Source organism: Rhinopithecus roxellana, chromosome 6 (assembly GCF_007565055.1).
Source record: "Rhinopithecus roxellana isolate Shanxi Qingling chromosome 6, ASM756505v1, whole genome shotgun sequence".
Lineage (NCBI taxonomy): Eukaryota > Metazoa > Chordata > Mammalia > Primates > Cercopithecidae > Rhinopithecus > Rhinopithecus roxellana.
In genome coordinates this window covers 16,167,866-16,189,253 of record NC_044554.1, presented here as the reverse complement: position 1 = coordinate 16,189,253, position 21,388 = coordinate 16,167,866, and the positions used below count along the sequence as shown (strand labels likewise).

At 39.5% G+C, this 21,388-nt stretch overlaps 1 protein-coding gene and 1 non-coding gene across 2 annotated transcripts in view; one reads left to right on the top strand and one right to left on the bottom strand.

Moving 5' to 3' along the window:
• FBXL13 (F-box and leucine rich repeat protein 13) overlaps nt 1–21,388 on the bottom strand; it is a 277,423-nt gene that overhangs the window by 17,203 nt on the left and 238,832 nt on the right. The window contains exon 19 of the mRNA XM_030932545.1: nt 8,136–8,270. Within this exon, the coding sequence (XP_030788405.1) occupies nt 8,136–8,270 (135 nt within the window). The remainder of the gene's footprint in view (nt 1–8,135; nt 8,271–21,388) is intronic.
• LOC115898413 lies at nt 10,184–10,285 on the top strand. The gene has a single exon (XR_004058151.1). It is a non-coding gene; the product is annotated as a U6 spliceosomal RNA (small nuclear RNA).

The window sequence follows — 21,388 nt, the reverse complement described above, 5'->3', positions numbered from 1 at the left end:
TAGACTCCACCTCTGGGGACAGGGCACAGCTAAACAACAAAAGGAGAAGCAGCAGAGGCCTGTGCAGACGCGAACGACTCTGTCTGACAGCTTTGAAGAGAGCAGTGGATCTCCCCACACGGAGGCTGAGATCTGAGAAGGGACAGACTGCCTGCTCAAGTGGGTCCCTGACCCCTGAGTAGCCTAACTGGGAGACATCCCCCACTAGGGGCAGTCTGACACCCCACACCTCACACGGTGGAGTACACCCCTGAGAGGAAGCTTCCAAAGTAAGAATCAGACAGGTACATTCGCTGTTCAGCAATATTCTATCTTCTGCAACCTCTGCTGCTGATACCCAGGCAAACAGGGTCTGGAGTGGACCTCAAGCAATCTCCAACAGGCCTGCAGCTGAGGGTCCTGACTGTTAGAAGGAAAACTATCAAACAGGAAGGACACCTATACCAAAACCCCATCAGTATGTCACCATCATCAAAGACCAGAGGCAGATAAAACCACAAAGATGGGGAAAAAGCAGGGCAGAAAAGCTGGAAATTCAAAAAATAAGAGCGCATCTCCCCCTGCAAAGGAGTGCAGCTCATCGCCAGCAACGGATCAAAGCTGGTCAGAGAATGGCTTTGATGAGATGAGAGAAGAAGGCTTCAGTCCATCAAACTTCTCAGAGCTAAAGGAGGAATTACGTACCCAGTGCAAAGAAACTAAAAACCTTGAAAAAAGAGTGGAAGAATTGACAGCTAGAATAATTAATGCAGAGAAGGTCATAAACGAAATGACAGAGATGAAAACCATGACACGAGAAATATGTGACAAATGCACAAACTTCAGTAACCGACTCGATCAGCTGGAAGAAAGAGTATCAGCGATTGAGGATCAAATGAATGAAACGAAGTGAGAAGAGAAACCAAAAGAAAAAAGAAGAAAAAGAAATGAACAAAGCCTGCAAGAAGTATGGGATTATGTAAAAAAACCAAATCTACGTCTGATTGGGGTGCCTGAAAGTGAGGGGGAAAATGGAACCAAGCTGGAAAACACTCTTCAGGATATCATCCAGGAGAACTTCCCCAACCTAGTAGGGCAGGACAACATTCAAATTCAGGAAATACAGAGAACGCCACAAAGATACTCCTCCAGAAGAGCAACTCCAAGACACATAATTGCCAGATTCACCAAAGTTGAAATGAAGGAAAAAATCTTAAGGGCAGCCAGAGAGAAAGGTCGGGTTACCCACAAAGGGAAGCCCATCAGACTAACAGCAGACCTCTCGGCAGAAACTCTACAAGCCAGAAGAGAGTGGGGGCCAATATTCAACGTTCTTAAAGAAAAGAATTTTCAACCCAGAATTTCATATCCAGCCAAACTAAGTTTCATAAGTGAAGGAGAAGTAAAATCCTTTACAGATAAGCAAATGCTTAGAGATTTTGTCACCACCAGGCCTGCCTTACAAGAGACCCTGAAGGAAGCCCTAAACATGGAAAGGAACAACCGGTACCAGCCATTGCAAAAACATGCCAAAATGTAAAGACCATCGAGGCTAGGAAGAAACTGCATCAAATAACGAGCAAAATAACCAGTTAATATCATAATGGCATGATCAAGTTCACACATAACAATATTAACCTTAAATGTTAATGGACTAAATGCTCCAATTAAAAGACACAGACTGGCAAACTGGATAAAGAGTCAAGACCCATCAGTCTGCTGTATTCAGGAGACCCATCTCACATGTAGAGACATACATAGGCTCAAAATAAAGGGATGGAGGAAGATCTACCAAGCAAATGGAGAACAAAAAAAAGCAGGGGTTGCAATCCTAGTCTCTGATAAAAGAGACTTTAAACCATCAAAGATCAAAAGAGACAAAGAAGGCCATTACATAATGGTAAAGGGATCAATTCAACAGGAAGAGCTAACTATCCTAAATATATATGCACCCAATACAGGAGCACCCAGATTCATAAAGCAAGTCCTTAGAGACTTACAAAGAGACTTAGACTCCCATACAATAATAATGGGAGACTTCAACACTCCACTGTCAACATTAGACAGATCAACGAGACAGAAAGTTAACAAGGATATCCAGGAATTGAACTCATCTCTGCACCAAGCGGACCTAATAGACATCTATAGAACTCTCCACCCCAAATCACCAGGATATACATTCTTCTCAGCACCACATCGCACTTATTCCAACATTGACCACATACTTGGAAGTAAAGCACTCCTCAGCAAATGTAAAAGAACAGAAATTATAACAAACTGTCTCTCAGACCACAGTGCAATCAAACTAGAATTCAAGACTACGAAACTCAATAAAAACCACTCAACTACATGGAAACTGAACAACCTGCTCCTGAATGACTACTGGGTACATAACGAAATGAAGGCAGAAATAAAGATGTTCTTTGAAACCAATGAGAACAAAGATACAACATACCAGAATCTCTGGGACACATTTAAAGCAGTGTGTAGAGGGAAATTTATAGCACTAAATCCCACAAGAGAAAGCTGGAAAGATCTAAAATTGACACTCTAACATCACAATTAAAAGAACTGGAGAAGCAAGAGCAAACACATTCAAAAGCTAGCAGAAGGCAAGAAATAACTAAGATCAGAGCAGAACTGAAGGAGATAGAGACACAAAAAAAAACCCTCCAAAAAATCAATGAATCCAGGAGTTGGTTTTTTGAAAAAATCAACAAAATTGACAGACCGCTAGCAAGAGTAATAAAGAAGAAAAGAGAGAAGAATCAAATAGACGCAATAAAAAATGATAAAGGGGATATCACCACGGACCCCACAGAAATACAAACTACCATCAGAGACTACTATAAACACCTCTACACAAATCAACTAGAAAATCTAGAAGAAATGGATAATTTCCTGGACACTTACACTCTTCCAAGACTAAACCAGGAAGAAGTTGAATCCCTCAATAGACCAATAGCAGGCTCTGAAATTGAGGCAATAATTAATAGCCTATCAATCAAAAAAAGTCCAGGACCAGATGGATTCACAGCTGAATTCTACCAGAGGTACAAGGAGGAGCTGGTACCATTCCTTCTGAAACTATTCCAATCAATAGAAAAAGAGGGAATCCTCCCTAACTCATTTTATGAGGCCAACATCATCCTGATACCAAAGCCTGGCAGAGACACAACAAAAAAAGAGAATTTTAGACCAATATCCCTGATGAACATCAATGCAAAAATCCTCAATAAAATACTGGCAAAACGGATTCAGCAGCACATCAAAAAGCTTATCCACCATGACCAAGTGGGCTTCATCCCTGGGATGCAAGGCTGGTTCAACATTCGCAAATCAATAAACGTAATCCAGCATATAAACAGAACCAAAGACAAGAACCACATGATTATCTCAATAGATGCAGAAAAGGCTTCTGACAAAATTCAACAGCCCTTCATGCTAAAAACGCTCAATAAATTCGGTATTGATGGAATGTACCTCAAAATAATAAGAGCTATTTATGACAAACCCACCGCCAATATCATACTGAATGGGCAAAAACTGGAAACATTCCCTTTGAAAACTGGCACAAGACAGGGATGCCCTCTCTCACCACTCCTATTCAACATAGTGTTGGAAGTTCTGGCTAGGGCAATCAGGCAAGAGAAAGAAATCAAGGGTATCCAGTTAGGAAAAGAAGAAGTCAAATTGTCCCTGTTTGCAGATGACATGATTGTATATTTAGAAAACCCCATCGTCTCAGCCCAAAATCTCCTTAAGCTGATAAGCAACTTCAGCAAAGTCTCAGGATACAAAATTAATGTGCAAAAATCACAAGCATTCTTATACACCAGTAACAGACAAACAGAGAGCCAAATCAGGAATGAACTTCCATTCACAATTGCTTCAAAGAGAATCAAATACCTAGGAATCCAACTTACAAGGGATGTAAAGGACCTCTTCAAGGAGAACTACAAACCACTGCTCAGTGAAATCAAAGAGGACACTAATAAATGGAAGAACATACCATGCTCATGGATAGGAAGAATCAATATCGTGAAAATGGCCATACTGCCCAAGGTTATTTATAGATTCAATGCCATCCCCATCAAGCTACCAATGAGTTTCTTCACAGAATTGGAAAAAACGACTTTAACGTTCATATGGAACCAAAAAAGAGCCCGCATTGCCAAGACAATCCTAAGTCATAAGAACAAAGCTGGAGGCATCACGCTACCTGACTTCAAACTATACTACAAGGCTACAGTAACCAAAACAGCATGGTACTGGTACCAAAACAGAGATATAGACCAATGGAACAGAACAGAGTCCTCAGAAATAATACCACACATCTACAGCCATCTGATCTTTGACAAACCTGAGAGAAACAAGAAATGAGGAAAGGATTCCCTATTTAATAAATGGTGCTGGGAAAATTGGCTAGCCATAAGTAGAAAGCTGAAACTGGATCCTTTCCTTACTCCTTATAAGAAAATTAATTCAAGATGGATTAGAGACTTAAATGTTAGACCTAATACCATAAAAACCCTAGAAGAAAACCTAGGTAGTACCATTCAGGACATAGGCATGGGCAAGGACTTCATGTCTAAAACACCAAAAGCAACGGCAGCAAAAGCCAAAATTGACAAATGGGATCTAATTAAACTAAAGAGCTTCTGCACAGCAAAAGAAACTACCATCAGAGTGAACAGGCAACCTACAGAATGGGAGAATATTTTTGCAATCTACTCATCTGACAAAGGGCTAATATCCAGAATCTACAAAGAACTCAAACAAATTTACAAGAAAAAAACAAACAACCCCATCAAAAAGTGGGCAAAGGATATGAACAGACATTTCTCAAAAGAAGACATTCATACAGCCAACAGACACATGCAAAAATGCTCATCATCACTGGCCATCAGAGAGATCCAAATCAAAACCACAATGAGATACCATCTCCCACCAGTTACAATGGCAATCATTAAAAAGTCAGGAAACAACAGGTGCTGGAGAGGATGTGGAGAAATAGGAACACTTTTACACTGTTGGTGGGATTGTAAACTAGTTCAACCATTATGGAAAACAGTATGGCGATTCCTCAAGGATCTAGAACTAGATGTACCATATGACCCAGCTATCCCACTACTGGGTATATAACCAAAGGATTATAAATCATGCTGCTATAAAGACACATGCACACGTATGTTTATTGCGGCACTATTCACAATAGCAAAGACTTGGAATCAACCCAAATGTCCATCTGTGACAGACTGGATTAAGAAAATGTGGCACATATACACCATGGAATATTATGCAGCCATAAAAAAGGATGAGTTTGCATCCTTTGTAGGGACATGGATGCAGCTGGAAACCATCATTCTTAGCAAACTATCACAAGAACAGAAAACCAAACACCGCATGTTCTCACTCATAGGTGGGAAATGAACAATGAGATCACTTGGACTCGGGAAGGGGAACATCACACACTGGGGCCTATCATGGGGAGGGGGGAGAGGGGAGGGATTGCATTGGGAGTTATACCTGATATAAATGATGAATTAATGGGTGCTGACGAGTTGATGGGTGCAGCACACCAACATGGCACAAGTATACATATGTAACAAACCTGCACGTTATGCACATGTACCCTAGAACTTAAAGTATAATAAAAAAAAAAAAAGTAGACATTTTAAGATAAGATAGCAACTCTGGATTTTTTTTTTCTTTAATGAGATTTGTTGTCCATTTCACCTAAGTTTTCAAATTTCAAATTTGTTAATAATGCAAACTGTTTGCTTTTTGCTTCAGAATCTGTAGAGATGTCCTTTTCATTTCTGATATTTGTCATTTAAGCCATTGCTCATTTTTTCTTATTAAGTAACATTATAAGGTGGTTTGTTCTATTCGATCTCTTTGGAATAGATTTATCTAAACATATAGGTTTACCTTTACATTTGAATTTGTTTCTTTCTTCTTAAAGTTATTTATGTCAGTATTTGCTTTGCATATATGTGGAACCGTGCATACAACCTTAAATTATCATATTATTCTGGTTAATTAAACATTTTAAAAATAAAAAATAAAAAATAAAAAGATTGTTAATAACCTTGTAATTTCTGAGGATTTTCAAAACTATTTCTTAGTTTTCTTCCTTCTTCATATTTTGCTAACTCCAAGTTTTTCCTGTTAATTTGTGTTGATCAATATCTTCCACTTTAGAGACTTTCCTCTTATGTCTGGTAATCCTTTTGTTCATGATTAAGAGTGGAGGACTAAAAACTAATCGGAAGGTCTGAGTACATGCATCTCTATTGTAAGCTTCAATGAAGGATGATCTAGGTGGGTTATTTGTTGGGAACCCCCCACCCGGCCGTCAGCTATTTTAGGTCTTTCATCTTGGGCTAGTCAGGGTTCCCAGAGAAGAGGCTACCAATCTCCCACCTAGAGAAAAAGATCTGGCCGCCAAGTTCTTGATGCTCAGTTGGAAAAAGTGCTTGAATGTCTCTGCACTCAGCATTCAGTCACTTAGTTAGCCTAGCAACCCTCTGTTTTACTATCTCTAGAGTAGTGGGCAATTCAAGAACAATTTTGGCCCTCCCCTCCACCAGAGAACATTTGGTAAGGTCTGGAGGGATGGGATCTTATGTGCTACTGACATATAGTGAGTAGAGGACAGGCATGCTATTAAACATGTACAGTGCACAGGACACACACACACACCCCACTACAAAGCATTATCTTGTCCAAAATATCAATAGTGTCAGGGATGAAGAAACAGAATTTAGGAAATAAATCTGTAGGCTTCTCTTTGGGGTGGGGAGAGACAGTTGCCCAGATTTATGGAGCAGAGGCTGTTTCTTTATGGAGAGACAGTTGCCCAGATTTATGGAATATAGAGATCTATCTACTTCTTAAGAATCTCTAACTCAGTCTTCATTATTTTCATCACCACTCTTAACCCAGTTCCAAAGGTACACGATGCTCCCAAGCTTGAAGATTGTGGTGTAAATCAGATTTTTTTTTTCCAGCTTTCTCTACTGTTGGCTTAGGATTCAAAGCAGTTTCTGGTCTGCTAAATTAGTCCATCTATTTTCAAGCTTCCACATTTTTGTTGCTCTTGTCTCCTCTCCTGTTTTCCTTATCCATGTGGGCCCTCACTCTTCATGTCTAGTTTTGGTAGGGTTTCAAGAGGAACAAAATTATATGTGTATATGCAGTCTACTATTATTAATCCAGAACCCGAGATCTCTAGTTCTTTACATGGAGATATGTCCATAGTATATTAAAAAGTAGGTTACAATGTATTTTGGAAAGTATGATTCTATTATTTTAAAAAACAAGGCAAAACACAAACTTTCCGTAACTATTTATAATGTCTTTGTGCACAGAAAAAAAAAAATCTAGAAGAATAAAATACCAGCAATGGTTATGTCCAGGTGATGATAGGACAATGGATATTTACTTTCTTCTTTAAGCTTTTATATGTAGATCAAATTTTTCATAATGAGTACTTACTTCATTTACATACAGAGGTTCAAAAAAATTATAAAACGCTTGAAAATAACACAAAAGATGATGGTATGTCCTTGGAGTGTCAACCTGGAACACTGTTTAACAGGCCTACCTGGAGAATTCTGTAGGAAATCATGCCTTTGTTTGACATACTATTTACTGTTCACTAAGGCCCCAGCTCAATGAAGTTATATGTCAATTGTTATACTTTTGTCCAGGAAAGATGCAAATTATTTGTATCTCGTAGAAACTGTAACCCCAAGGTTATAGATTTAATAACTTGTAAGACATTTTTAGATCTAACCTAACACTCTTAATCCAACATTCTTTCATCAGTTCCTATAAATACTAAGTTCATTCAAATGCTCTACGTACTGGCTTTGTCATTTTGTTGGTCCTCTCATTAGTGAATTAAAGAAATCTTTGACACATGTTTATATTTGTATGAGAATTATATTTTTAACTTTTGGAAAATTCTACTTTGACACCAATGGAATCATAAGCTATTTCCAATTTGAGGATAGAAAAAAAAATCCAATGAATACCTCAACTATGGCAAAGAAAACACATTCTGAGTCCAACCCTGATTGCTGTCCTGCCTTGTCCCATGGTAGTGCTTAAATTGAACATGTTTGAGCCCTGACTCCTGCACATACCTTTGGACAGCCAGCAATGCTGAGAGACGTGAGGTTAATGCAGTAAATGGCCAGTGCTTTGATAATCATATCTGACAGCTGGGAGCAATAAGAGACATCCAAATGTTCCAAGATCAGTGAGCTTTTGCAGAATGCCTGCAAGAAATGCCAAGGTCAATTTTTTCTTTTCTTTAGTCATCTAGAGCTATCCTACTAATAGCAGCTCATTAAATGTACATTTCAGTCCCTGAAATACAGATGTTAGATTTTGATGCCCCCAAAAAATAATTTTTAAAAAACCCATGTTACATCCAACATCTTTTTATAGCAAAAGATATTCACAAAGCAGCTTAACAGCTTAGTAATATTCAAATACTTGCTAACAAGATGTGGTTTTCTTGAAGTTAGGTCTAATGAAATTTGACTCACATGGTCAGTAATTATTAATTACATTCAGCCAAATGAGTGGAAGAAAAGAAATCTGAGGGTAAAATTAGATGGCAGACACTCCACAAGATTGACAGTGGAATGTAATGGAAAGAACAAATTCTTTGGAATCAGATCCGAGTTTTACTTTCATTTCTACCACTTATTACCTCTGAAATCTTAGCAAGCTATTACCTTTCTGAGCCTCAGTTTCCTTTTTTTTTTCTTTTTGAGAGTCTTGCTCTGTTGCCCAGGCTGGAGTGCAATGGTGCGATCTTGGCTCACTGCAACCTCCGTCTGCCAGGTTCAAGTTAATCTTGTGCCTCTTGTGCCTACTGAGATTACAGGCGTGCACCACCACGCCCGGCTAATTTTTTTTTTTTTTTTTTTTTTTAAGTAGAGATGGGGTTTCTCTAGGTTGCCCAGGCTGGTCTTGAACTCCTGACCTCAAGTGATCCACTGTCCTCGCCTCCCAAAGTGCTGGGATTACAGGCATGAGCCACCGTGCCGAGCTCCTCTTTTTTAACTTAGGGAAAATAGTATCTACTCTCTAGCATTGTTTCGAAATGCTGAAATGTTCACCTGAAACATCTAGGGCTAGAAAAAGGCCTGGAACTCATTCCTTTATATCAATACTTCTTAATTTTCATTCCTACTTTTCAGTTAAAAAATAACTCAGTGATAAAAATCCATGAGGAAATAACACTTAAAAGTTCACAACTCAGCAGTTATACAAGAACAAAATGATCCACAAAAGTAAACCTAACTGTCATTGCAAAAATATATTTAAAAAGCAATAGGAGTGGAAATTGGAAACCATGATAGAAAGAGAGTGAGAGAGAGAGAGAGAGAGAAAGAAAGAGAGAAGAAGGAAGGAAAAAGAAAGAGAAGGAGGAAATTTTCTCCCCCAAAATGTGAGATTATAATAACTATCTACATGTGCTCAATCACTCTTAAGGATTCTGCCTCATTATGAAGCAGCTCCTCCTAGAATACAAAGTTAGAGACCTCAATAAATGATAGTTTACCATTAATTTTAGTTGTAAGTACTAGATTTTAGTAACCCTAGTGGGTTACTAAAGACACTTCTTATTTATATGTAAAAATGGATGTCCATTGGACTACATGTTATTTTCCTCTCAGGCGTAAGAGAAGGGTCAGTGCCTGGGCATCAGAATGACGGTTTACAGGTAAAACCACCAGTGGGCCTCTCTCCCACTGCTTATGCCAATTTTCTCGTTTTAGCCCTAAGGAAGTTTGGAAAGAACTAGTTAGCCAGCTATTTTCTTTAGCAAGTTAACAGAATAGGGAAGATTTCCAGGAGAAGCAGTGTAGCCTAACAGTTAAAACTAGGACTGTGGCATCACACAGAGTGGGGTGAGAAGCCTGGCTCTGCTACTGTGGGTTACTGAACCTCTCAAAGCCCAGTGTCTCCTTGGGCAAAATGGTGATAATAATACCCATATCAAAGAGTGGTTGTGTAGATTATACGAAATAATATATATATATACCTGATGTGGTTCTTAGCACAAAGTAGATTCTCTAGCTATCTCTAAGATTTTATATACTGTGTTATAGTTGAGAGGCAGTATGCACATTGGCTAGTGCTTGGCACATAGTAAAGACCCCATAAAAGTTAACTAGTGCTTACTTCAGCAGCACAGATACTAAAATTGGAAAAATACAGAGATTAGCCTGGCCCCTGAACAAGGATGACGCAGATTTGTGAAGCATTCAATTTTTTTTTCAGTTATATGATGACTGTAGTTAGTAACAATGTATTGTATACTTGAAATTTGCTAATGGATTTTGAATGTTCTCACCATAAAAAGTATCATAAGTATGTAAGGTGATGAATGTTAATTAGCCTGATTTAACCATTCCACAGTGTGTGTGTGTGTGTGTGTGTGTGTGTGTGTGTGTGTGTGTGTATGTACAGCATGTTGTACTTCATAAATATATACGATTTTTATTTGTCAGTTAGAAATTTTAAAGCCATTAAAAAGAATAAGATAAATGTTAACTACTATCAGGATTTGCACATGACACGAATAATAATAAAGATGCACACATATATTGTACTTTGAGAAAAACTGAAAGATACTGGTTATTTAACCCTAAGTCATCATCTTTTCCTGACCACAACAGCCAACAGTGATTCATTCTTTGATCTCATGCAGAACTTGTCTTTTTCAACTGATTCAGCACTTAGGGTATTTGACTAATTCCTGTATTGCATGAAAATCTGTCTTGTCTGGCAACTACGTGATGGCAAAAATTAGAAGAGGCAGCTTGTCAGGAGATAGCTTGGGACCTGTCGCTGCAGATAATCAACATAGTGGGGCGCACCCAAGGAGGTACAGAAAGGAATCTACCTTTGAATTATTGTAATCAGTGGCCTTGAATCTCAGTTTGGAGATTCAAAAAGAATGCAGTAAGCCTCTTGTACTGCCTAGAAATCTGCTTTCATAGCCCTTTCACAAACATCATATTAGAACACAGTAAGTGTTTAATAAATACTAGTTGGTTCATTGATCCTTTATGTCTTCAAGAAAATTAAGAAGTCTCTTTTAATAATACAAGAATTTTTATGTTGCAAGGAGTAAGGTGACATTGTTCTCCCTTGTTAGAGACATTAACATTGTTAGAGAGAATGGACAGAGTTAAAGGAACCAGAGAAAAATTAAAGCAAGAAAGAATATTTAAACTATAAGAATAATTTATTGAAAGGTGAAACAAGCTTTAAAGGGAGATTCAAGGCTCTTTGTGTCTGCAAATCCTCTTCAGTAGCATCTGCCAGTGTCTTGGACTGCTCAAATCAATTCTGCCTTATGCCTTTTTAAAAGCTCTAATATTCTTTAAAGCCAAATGTTCTCAGAGATTTTAAATTTTAAAATAACTAAATAACTTTAAAATGATTACAAGATCTATGATACATTCATGGTACCATACTCATCCATGGAAAACCTGAGGCACAAAAATTGGTCTAAGGCTTTATGCTAAATCAGTGGCAGATTGGCAAACTAAAGTCAGAACTTTTCCTCTTATAATCTGTGTTTTCCTTTGAACACATATAAGTCATATTAAGTACTTAAATCTGCAACCATGTTTCAACATAATCACTCATGAAATTCCATTTCCCCCTACAGATAAGATTACAGTATACACTTCTGGTTCCAGTGCTGCAGAATCATACTTCTATCCATGCTGCCGATTTTCTTTTCTTGGAAAATGCAACACTAAGTTTCTTCCAAGTCAAAATCTTTTACAGTAAAGACAGAGATAAAATGCTAACATTATAAAGTTTGGCTCTTCTCCCGTGTATCAGCCAATTTTGCTGTGGGTTAACAATCTGGAAGAAAACTTTCATATCTCTTAGCGAGTTAGATCACTCCTTCTTGTGTCTTCTGAGCTGAGTCACAGTGTAGGGGCTTAATGACTACATTCCTAAATAGGGGATGTAGAGGAGACAGAATTTCACTCACATTGATTGACTGTCACAATAATGTGCTTCTGCCAAAATCCTGATTTAAACCACTTCGACAGGTGGCAGCTTCTAGCCTTAGAAAAGCTCACTTTGTGCTGCAGACCCGTAACATCATCTCTTGACTATTCGCCTCATTAGGTCCCAGTTAATTCTACTGCAAAGTTGGGGAGTTTTTCCTTGTTTGTTGGTAATTCTGGGGAAAAAATGTGCTGGCAAGAACCATTTTCTATAATGAAGACTTTTTTTTTTAAATTATTATTATTATACTTTTAAGTTCTAGGGTACCTGTGCATAACATGCAGGTTTGTTACATATGTATACTTGTGCCATGTTGGTGTGCTGCACCCATCAACTCGTCAGCACCCAATGAAGACATTTTTGGCTGCCCCAAAGGCTAAAATGCAACTTCCACAATTTTAAGAGATCAACTAAATACAAAAACTTCAGTTTCTTGGGCCTCGTATTTGAGGCCCAAAATATCTACATCGCATATCCCATGAGATGCAGAACTACACTCCACCAACAATGGCCTTGTTCCCACTGGGCATCAGAGCAAGTGGGACTGGTGATGGCCTGGCACCACAACTAAACTCTGCAGAGCCTGAAGCTGCCCCTCCTGGAGATGCCACTCTTGCATTCCCACCCTCCCTGCCAGGGAAACCAGGCTGAGCAAGGCTTAGCGAAGGCCCAGCCTCAGAGGAGCTCACTGTTTTAAAACATGGAGAGGACTCTGAAAGGGAAAGGGGGACAAGGCCAAGGACCAAAACAAATATTTCCAAAGACACTTTCATGATGAAAGTTGTTACAAAATTAGATGGTGATTTGAGGGATAAACTTTGGCTTCATACCAGCTCAAATGTGGTTTATTCTACAGTCTTCCCCAAATCTTCCCTGTGGAAGAAATGCGCTCTCAAATTCTTATAAGCTTTTCTTTCTTTTTTGACAGGATCCTGCTCTGTTGCCCAGGCTGGAGCATAGTGGCATGATCATAGCTCACTGTAGCCTCGAATTCCTGGGCTTGAATGACCCTTCTACCTCAGTCTTCCACATATGTGCATGCTACTGTGCCTGGCTAATTTTTTAATTTTTATAGAGCCAGGGTCTTGCTATGTTGCCTAGGCTGATCTCGAACTCCTGGCCTCAAGTGATCCTTCTTCCTTGGCTTCCCAAAATGTTGGGATTACAGGCATGAGCCACCACGCCCAGGCAACTTTCTCACTTTCTACCTGTATTATAGTTATTCATATAAGTGTCTTATCTTCTGCATTGACTGTAGCTTCTTGAGGGTAGAATCCATGTCTAATTTATCTTTGCCAACACCTGGCCTGCAGAATTAGTTTAAGATGAGAGAGTATCCAAAATGAATGAAGAATGCTTCTCAGCACAGGAGTGAGGCGAATGAACTTCTATAGATGACCCTCAGAATACTAAGCCCTGCCCTTCTTCTCACTTGGCTCAGTAACTGCCAGAGGCAGCATACAGAGTTGGTTAAGAGCACAGTCTGGGGGCCCACTGGCTTGAGTTCAAATCCTGCCATGAGATGTTTTGTGTCTATGGATAAGTTACTCAACCTCTCTTACCCCTCAATACTCTCATCTGTGGCGTGGGAATAACATAGGAGTCACTTAGTATGAGGAGTAGCACCTAATTCATTGAGTTGTTGGGGAGATTAAATGACTTAATATGAATAAAGCAGTTGAACAGTACCTTGCACATAGTTAGCAGTCAGTAGATAGTAGCTAGTATTATTATTTGTATGCACTGCTTCTCTGTGGCTGATTGCCAAATTTTTAAAATCATGAACACCATAGTAAAAAAAAAAAATTTTTTTTTTTTTTTTTTTTTTTTTTTGAGACAGAGTGTCACTCTGTCACCCAGGCTGGAGTGCAGTGGCATGATCTCGGCTCATTGCAACCTCCACCTCCCGGGTTCAAGAGAGTCTCGTGCCTCAGCCTTTAGCTGGGATTACAGGTGTCTGCCACCACGCCCAGCTAATTTTTGTATGTTTAAGTAGAAATGGGGTTTCACCATGTTGGCAGGCTGGTCTTGAATTCCTGACCTCAGAGATCTGCCCACCTCGGCCTCCCAAAGTGCTGGGATTATACATGTGAGCCACTGTGCCTGGCCTAGTAAAAATATTTTGAGCATACACTTTCAGTAAATATATATTAATGTACTTTGTAAATTATATAGGCATATAACTATTCAAATATATATCATATATTTAAACATATAAAATAAAATGTATGAGATAAAAAATAAATCTAACATTTCTAGAACTTTTAATATTTTCTCATCACACCAAAAAAACTGTGTTGTTCATTTGCTGGAGTACGTACTTTCTCTGGAGACGCCTACCCAACAGCATACCTTTGGTTGCCAGTAAATCTTGATGGCCTACTGGCTGCACAGATCCTGAGCATTTTGTAAAAATAAGGGAATCATTTTTAACATATAAAATGTGACAGATGCATAAAAAGAAGGCAAATTGGAAGAAATTAAAGAACAGAAAGGGTAAGCAGTGAAAGAGAATGTATATTGGGAAAACCAAAAGGAAAGATGACCAGGAAAAGACCAAAACAAAATATCTTTGAATTGTATTTGGTAACTAGAATTTGTTGAGAAAAATTTTAGAACAGCTTCAGGTTTTAGATTTTCTCTCCAAAATAAAAATGAACCAGGGTTGGGCTACCCAAAAGGCAATCAGATATTTTTCTTGCTGCCTGTGGCATAACCCACACTTTTTCCATTTATTTAAGTTTATTTTAAAAAGGGGTGCCTAGTGGCCCAATTACCTGGCACCAGTCCAGGGTCCTCTGTGGGATAAGAAAGGTGGGAGAATTCCTTAAGCTAAAATAATCAGCCTGAAAGAGTTGATGGGTGTCTATTTGCACAGCCAGCCACCTCACTTTTTGTTCTTAGTCTTTCCCAAGAAAATGACAACACAAAATGTTTACTGTAAGGACAGTCACACCATCCTATGACCTCCTCCATTTAAGGATCTCTACGAAATGAGTTCATGAACTATTATCAGTACTGCTTTCACCTCCCATTTGTGGACATAATAGAATAAGAGGTGATCTAATCAAGGGAGGCTACCAATCTAATAGAAAAAAACAGAGCCTGGAATCTGAAATTGTATCTATGTGACCATGAACAAGTCATTTAACCTCGTTTCTTCATATATAAGAGGAGAATGAAAATAACTGTCTACCTATCTCACAGGCCTATTAGAAGATGAAAAGAAAATGTGTATTCTAAAAGCTCTTGGAAGACATGGACCCTGGCTTTTGTCTGTGAACCAGAGAGATCCTGGAACGATCCTATCTGTGATGTATGTGATGAGGGCTTTATGATGAGGAAATATAATAAACAAAATTTAACTGGAACTGATAGGGAGGGTTATTACAAATTATAATAAGGAGAAATCATAGCTCCTGTGAAACATGCCACAGGCATTTGGTTTATGTCAGGCAAGGCACAATGAGCAAAGCCTAGGTGTGTCACATAGAAGAGGGATCAAAAACGTTATCAAAAACCTAAACAGAGGTTTAAGAAACAAAAGAAGCAAACATTCTGATGTTTATTTTCCCTGTTTTTTTATTTTTGCCTTCAGACAATCTGACAGGTTTTTTTTAACTTTTGGCAAGTTTCATCTTACATAGGATAAACTAATGTTCCAGGGGCGGCTTAAAGAGTGGGAGAGGGCTCCTATTGATTATCCTCCTTCTAACACATTCTCTTTTAGTTCTGTTCTGTGGATCCTCAACATGAAAAGAACAGATGTGCACATTCATTTAGCAAGTTCAGCAGTGCTTCAGTTGTCTGAGAGTGGTTCTTCCCCAATGGGAGTGGGCAAGAAGCCAGGATTGGTGTGGGGTGTTCTTAGCTTCAGCTGTTTTTCAGCCAAGAAAACATAGTACCCATGACTCCAATATCCCTTGGAACCTTACAGACAATGGGAAACTGATAAACTGTCAAATCCCACATCCTTTGAAGTCTAGCAAATTTCTAATTCTTTTGAACTGCCTCCACAATTAGAAACACACTAGTGCCAGGAGCCACAGAGAATACTGTTTATTTCTTTTGCTCATGGGCTTTGAAGAAATAATGCCTGGGTATCTTGGCAAGAGTTTATCTGTGACTTCCAGTTGATTCCAGGTGTCTTGGGTCTCCAGGGGTATGTTGTTCTATTATAAAGTTTAGGAAACTATCTTTGGCATGGATAGCCATGCAGCACAGATTTCCATAGTAAAACTCTTAATTATTCCAGGTTTTGTGGGGGGTTGCTTTCTTCACAAGCTAACAGATATCCCCACTACCCTTCATTCTACCAGAGGAATTCCTTAGTTTCCTCTCCCAATACCCTGTAAAACACTTCTAAACCAGAAGCCCTCTGGAATCTCCATCATAGACAGTTTAGTCAATTATTTCCTAATCATAACCTGGAGTATTGGATGAGAAGAGAGACTTTGCCAAGCAATATAGTAAGAGATAAAAGATCCAAATATCTGGACGTTCCACCTCCCCATACAAGAGATTTCAGAGCTTCTGCTGCAACAAAGGCCAATAATTAAAGTCACTTTGGAAAGGAGTCCTCTGTTGCTTCTGTTGCGAACCATAAACACAACTTGTAACCCTAGAGAAGAGGTGGAGTTATTGAAATTTCATGCTTTGATAATTACCGAATGACTTAATCTTGGAAAACAAATAGAAATCAATGTTGAGTTCTTTAAAAAAAACTGTTGCTACATGGAGCCAATACATCTAATCCATCTTTGGCATTACAAGTCAGTATGTGTCAAAGGCTACCATAATCAACTTTGGTTGAGCACCAGGGGGTGGAGTCTATCAACTGATGAGAATGATTGATGAGAATCTTGCGCAAACAACATTTATAACTAGTTACAAAGCTTAGTGATTCAAAATAAGTATTTGAGATCAGAAGAGAGTCACTGGAGAGTAATCCAGTTCTTGCTGTTAGGGCAGATGAACTCAACCCTTCTTACACTCTAGAGAGGAATGTCCAGAACACGCTGGTCATAGGCCATTATGGGGGAGGAAGATTTTGACTGGACTGTTGCTGAATGAGGTAGGTACTCCTGGGCCTTTCTGACCTGAGTATCCATGTAGACAGATGTTCCATACAAATTCTAGGGGTTTCAGTTCCGTAGCACAGATAGTCCAGAGTACAAGACTCAGAACTCTGAACCCTCAGTTTCCACTTGGACTATGCCTGGAGCCCCTCAACTTACTGAACATTCCTGGGTCAGACCAAAAGTCAAATGAACAGCAATGACTCTTGCTCTGTTGTTCTCCCAACTATGAAGTAGCTTATGATTGTGCCACATGGTTGCCGCCCTTCCCAGTCCCTTATTCCAAATCCCTCCTCCTCTACCTCCTTTTCTATTTGTAAATCAAGATAACTGTTACCAAAGGGCAAATTTTAAAAATCAAAAGTTTATAATCTAAGAGAATATATCATAAAAATTTATGAAGATTAAGGGAGAGAAGAAGCATGTTACTTCATGTGGTAGGCCAGGCATGGTGGCTCAGGCCTGTAATCCCAGCACTTTGGGAGGCTGAGGCAGGCGGATCACCTGAAGTCAGGAGTTCAAGACCAGCCTGACCAACATGGTGAAACCCCATCTCTCCTAAAAATACAAAATTCCCCGGGCGTGGTAGCGCATGCCTGTAATCCCAGTTACTTGGGAAACTGAAGCAGGAGAATCACTTGAACCCAGGAGGCAGAGGTTGCAGTGAGCCAAGATCACGCCATTCCAGACTGGGCAAAAACAGCGAAACTCCATCTCAAAAACAAAAACAAAAAACACCAAAAAACCTGCAACTGCTTTTAAAGAAAGGCTGGGTATGGTGGCTCACGTCTGTAATCCTAGCACTTCAGGAGGCCAAGGCGGGTGGATCACTTGAGGTCAGGAGTTTGAGACCAGCCCAGCCAACATGGTGAAACCCCATTGCTACTAAAAATACAAAAAATTAGCCAGACATGGTGGTAGGCACCTGTAATCCCAGCTACTCCAGAGGTTGAGACAGGAGAATTGCTTGAACCCAGGCAGTGGAGGTGGCAGTGAGCCAAGATTGTGCCACTGCACTCCAGCCTGGGCGACAGAGCGAGACTCCATCTTAATAAAAAATAATAATAAAAATTAAAAAATCCAGTGTGAAGCAGCTAGAGCAAGATTGAGGGTCTCAAAAAACATGGGGCCTGGAGAGGACAATGAGAGAAGTGGAGGTTCTAGTATCTGTACTGCTGTTTATACCCCACAAGCCAAAGTCAGATACCTAAGTGATCATCAGACAACAGGGCGCTGACCTAGGTTACACCCTTAAAATTCATTGATGGTGCCATCTGTAAGGTATTACTAAACCAGCTTGTGAAGAGTATCAACCAGAAACCAGGCAGAAAAGACAGGATAGCAGATGAGGCTGAACCACTACCACAGACTTCCTTCTTTTGTGTAATTATAAATACTACACACTGCATTCTGGTTTCAGGGCTTTAAAAAGCAGATGAACTGTCTTTGTTAGAGATACTTTTTCATAATTAATTTCAGAGTCATTTATTAATTATCTTTTATAATTAATAAAAGATACGAGGGAGCTATGTTTGGGTTTGGAGAACAATGACGATTATCTAAGTCTGAATCTTCACCTCCCCTCCAAACCAGAAAATATAAAGAGAAAAGAAATAAAACTGCAACAGTACCCATATATTCATCATTACTAGAATTAAGAGAACAATACAACCTTCAAATTACTTATAAGTAGAGTAAAAACAAACTCAAACAGAGCTCCCTTAGCCGGCCTGCAGCTGCCACAAACCTAGAGATACAGTGGGAGGGAGAATGCCTAAAAGACTCTATCCTAAGAGTGGAGGGGCGAAGACAGCTTAGAGGAAACACAGACAAAATCATGCCAGACACAATGGGGAAAAAAATTTTTTTTCTCTATAGTCACACCACTCTCAATACTTCCAGAACACTTCACTTCTAATACCAGATGTGTGGGTTTTTCCACACACTGACCAATTCTGTGATACCAACTGGATGTTCTATAATTTAATTCAATTCTGACATTAACTGGAGTTAGCACAGACCCCACGTGTTAAGAGCTCAATTCCAGTAGATTTCAGATGCCAATCGCAAGTCCCAGGTTGTCATTTGGACTTCTAATGAACCACCTATATATTAGGGTTCCCATAACTACCTCCTTGGGCTTGATAATTTGCTAGGACAACTCAAAGAATTCAGGGAAACATGTTTACGAGTTTATTATATAATAAAGGATACCAATGAACTGCCAGACGAAAAGGTACATAGGGCTAGGTATAGAGGTCCTGAGTGCAGGAACTTGTGTCCCCACAGAGTTGGGGTGCACCCCTCTCCTGGCATATAGATGTGTTCACCAACCTGGAAGTACTCTAAATCCTGTAGTTCAGGGATTTTTATGGGAGCTTCATCATGTAGACACCATCAATTATTAGCTCAATCTCCAGCCCCTCTCACCTTCCCAAAGGAAGGGGAATGGAGCAGAAAGTTCCAAGATTCTAATCATGGCCTGGCCTTTCTCATGACCAGCCCCCAATCAAGAACTCACCAAGAGTCACCTCATTAGAACAGAAGATACACCCAGGAAACTCCAAGGAATTAGGAGTTCTGCATCAGGAACCATGGTCAAAGACCAAATATTAGAACAAAAGATACCTATTACCCCTATTGCTCAGAAAGTTACAAGCCCTTTAAGGAGCTCTGTGCCAGGACTGTGGACAAAGACCAAAATATACATATTTCCTATAAATCACACACTCACAAGAAGAGATATTTTGGCAACAGTAAGTGCCAAAATACTGAATAGATCTTGGTAGTTCATAGGGCTTGAAAAAGGGGACACCACCAATATTCCTGGCAGAGAAGTCAGATGCATGGACATCGTCTTTAACCACATCTTCACACTCATCCCTCATCTGAACTATCGACAGTTTCATGGATTTTGCTATCTAAATGTTCTCTAATCCATTTCCTTATCCCCAGCCTCCCTGTTACTTCCCGTGTTCAGGTTGCTATCCTCTCACCCCTGGACTATAACAAAAACCTCTTATATTCCTACCGTCACTGTTGGTAGGTCTCCTTTTCCCCTTTTGCTCTTCAATCTAACTTCCACATTCCTTGTTAAAGTGATTTTTCTAACAGATAAACTTCCCTGGCATTCCCATGCTGGATTAGATACCTCACCCGAATCCTCCCATAGCCTCCTACATGCCTTTATCACAGCATTATGATTAAAAGCATCCTTTTGGAATTAGACATTTTATACACTAGCTCATGTGCTTACTTGTTTCATGACTTGGGAGAGGTTTTTAACCTCTTGGAACCTCCAGTTTGTAAAATGGAATTAAAAGTACTGCCTACCTCATAAAGTAGGAAATTAATACATGGGAAATACAACAGTGCCTGGCAGTAGTAAGTGCTAAAATGATATTAGCTGACAACCACCACATAGTATTGAATTTTTCTGCTTATATCTGCCTAACCCCACTAGACCTAGCCTCATCATTTAAAAAAAAAAAATTATAATGATTTCTGTTTTCAAAAAACAAACAGATTATCCATCTCCTCTACATAGAAAGTCTAATCCAAAATGTTTTGTGTTCAATCACTGAACAAGATGTTACATTTTCACAAAATAAATTAATCTGAGGCTGGACATGGTGGGTGACGCCTGTAATACTGGCACTTTGGGAGGCTGAGGTGGGCAGATCACCTGAGGTCAGGAGTTCAAGACCAGCCTTGGCCAATATGGTGAAACACCATCTCTACTAAAAATACAAAAATTAGCTGGGGATGATGGCACATGCCTGTAATCCTAGCTACTTGGAAGGCCAACCAGCCTTGGCCAATATGGTGAAACACCATCTCTACTAAAAATACAAAAATTAGCTGGGGATGATGGCACATGCCTGTAATCCTAGCTACTTGGAAGGCTGAGGTGGGAGAATGGTCTGAGCCCGGGAGGAGGAGGTTGCAGTGAGCCAAGATCATGCCACTGCATACAAGCCTGGGCAACAGAGCAAGACTCCGTCTCAAAAAAAAAAAAAAAAAAAACTGAAATGAGATGGTTTGAGCATGATCTTACATGCAGGCATGGAGTAGCCTAATTAATCATCTAAGCTCTTTCCAACTTGCTAACTGCAAATAATGTCCCAATGTTGTACTAAGGAAGCTTAAGAATCGTTCATAAGCGTAATGGACATGACCAAAGTGCCTGAACTTTGGGACAGCCACAGGCCCCACCTATGCAAGCACAGCCAGCCCACCAGGCTGCAGGGCAGAGAGCACAAAGA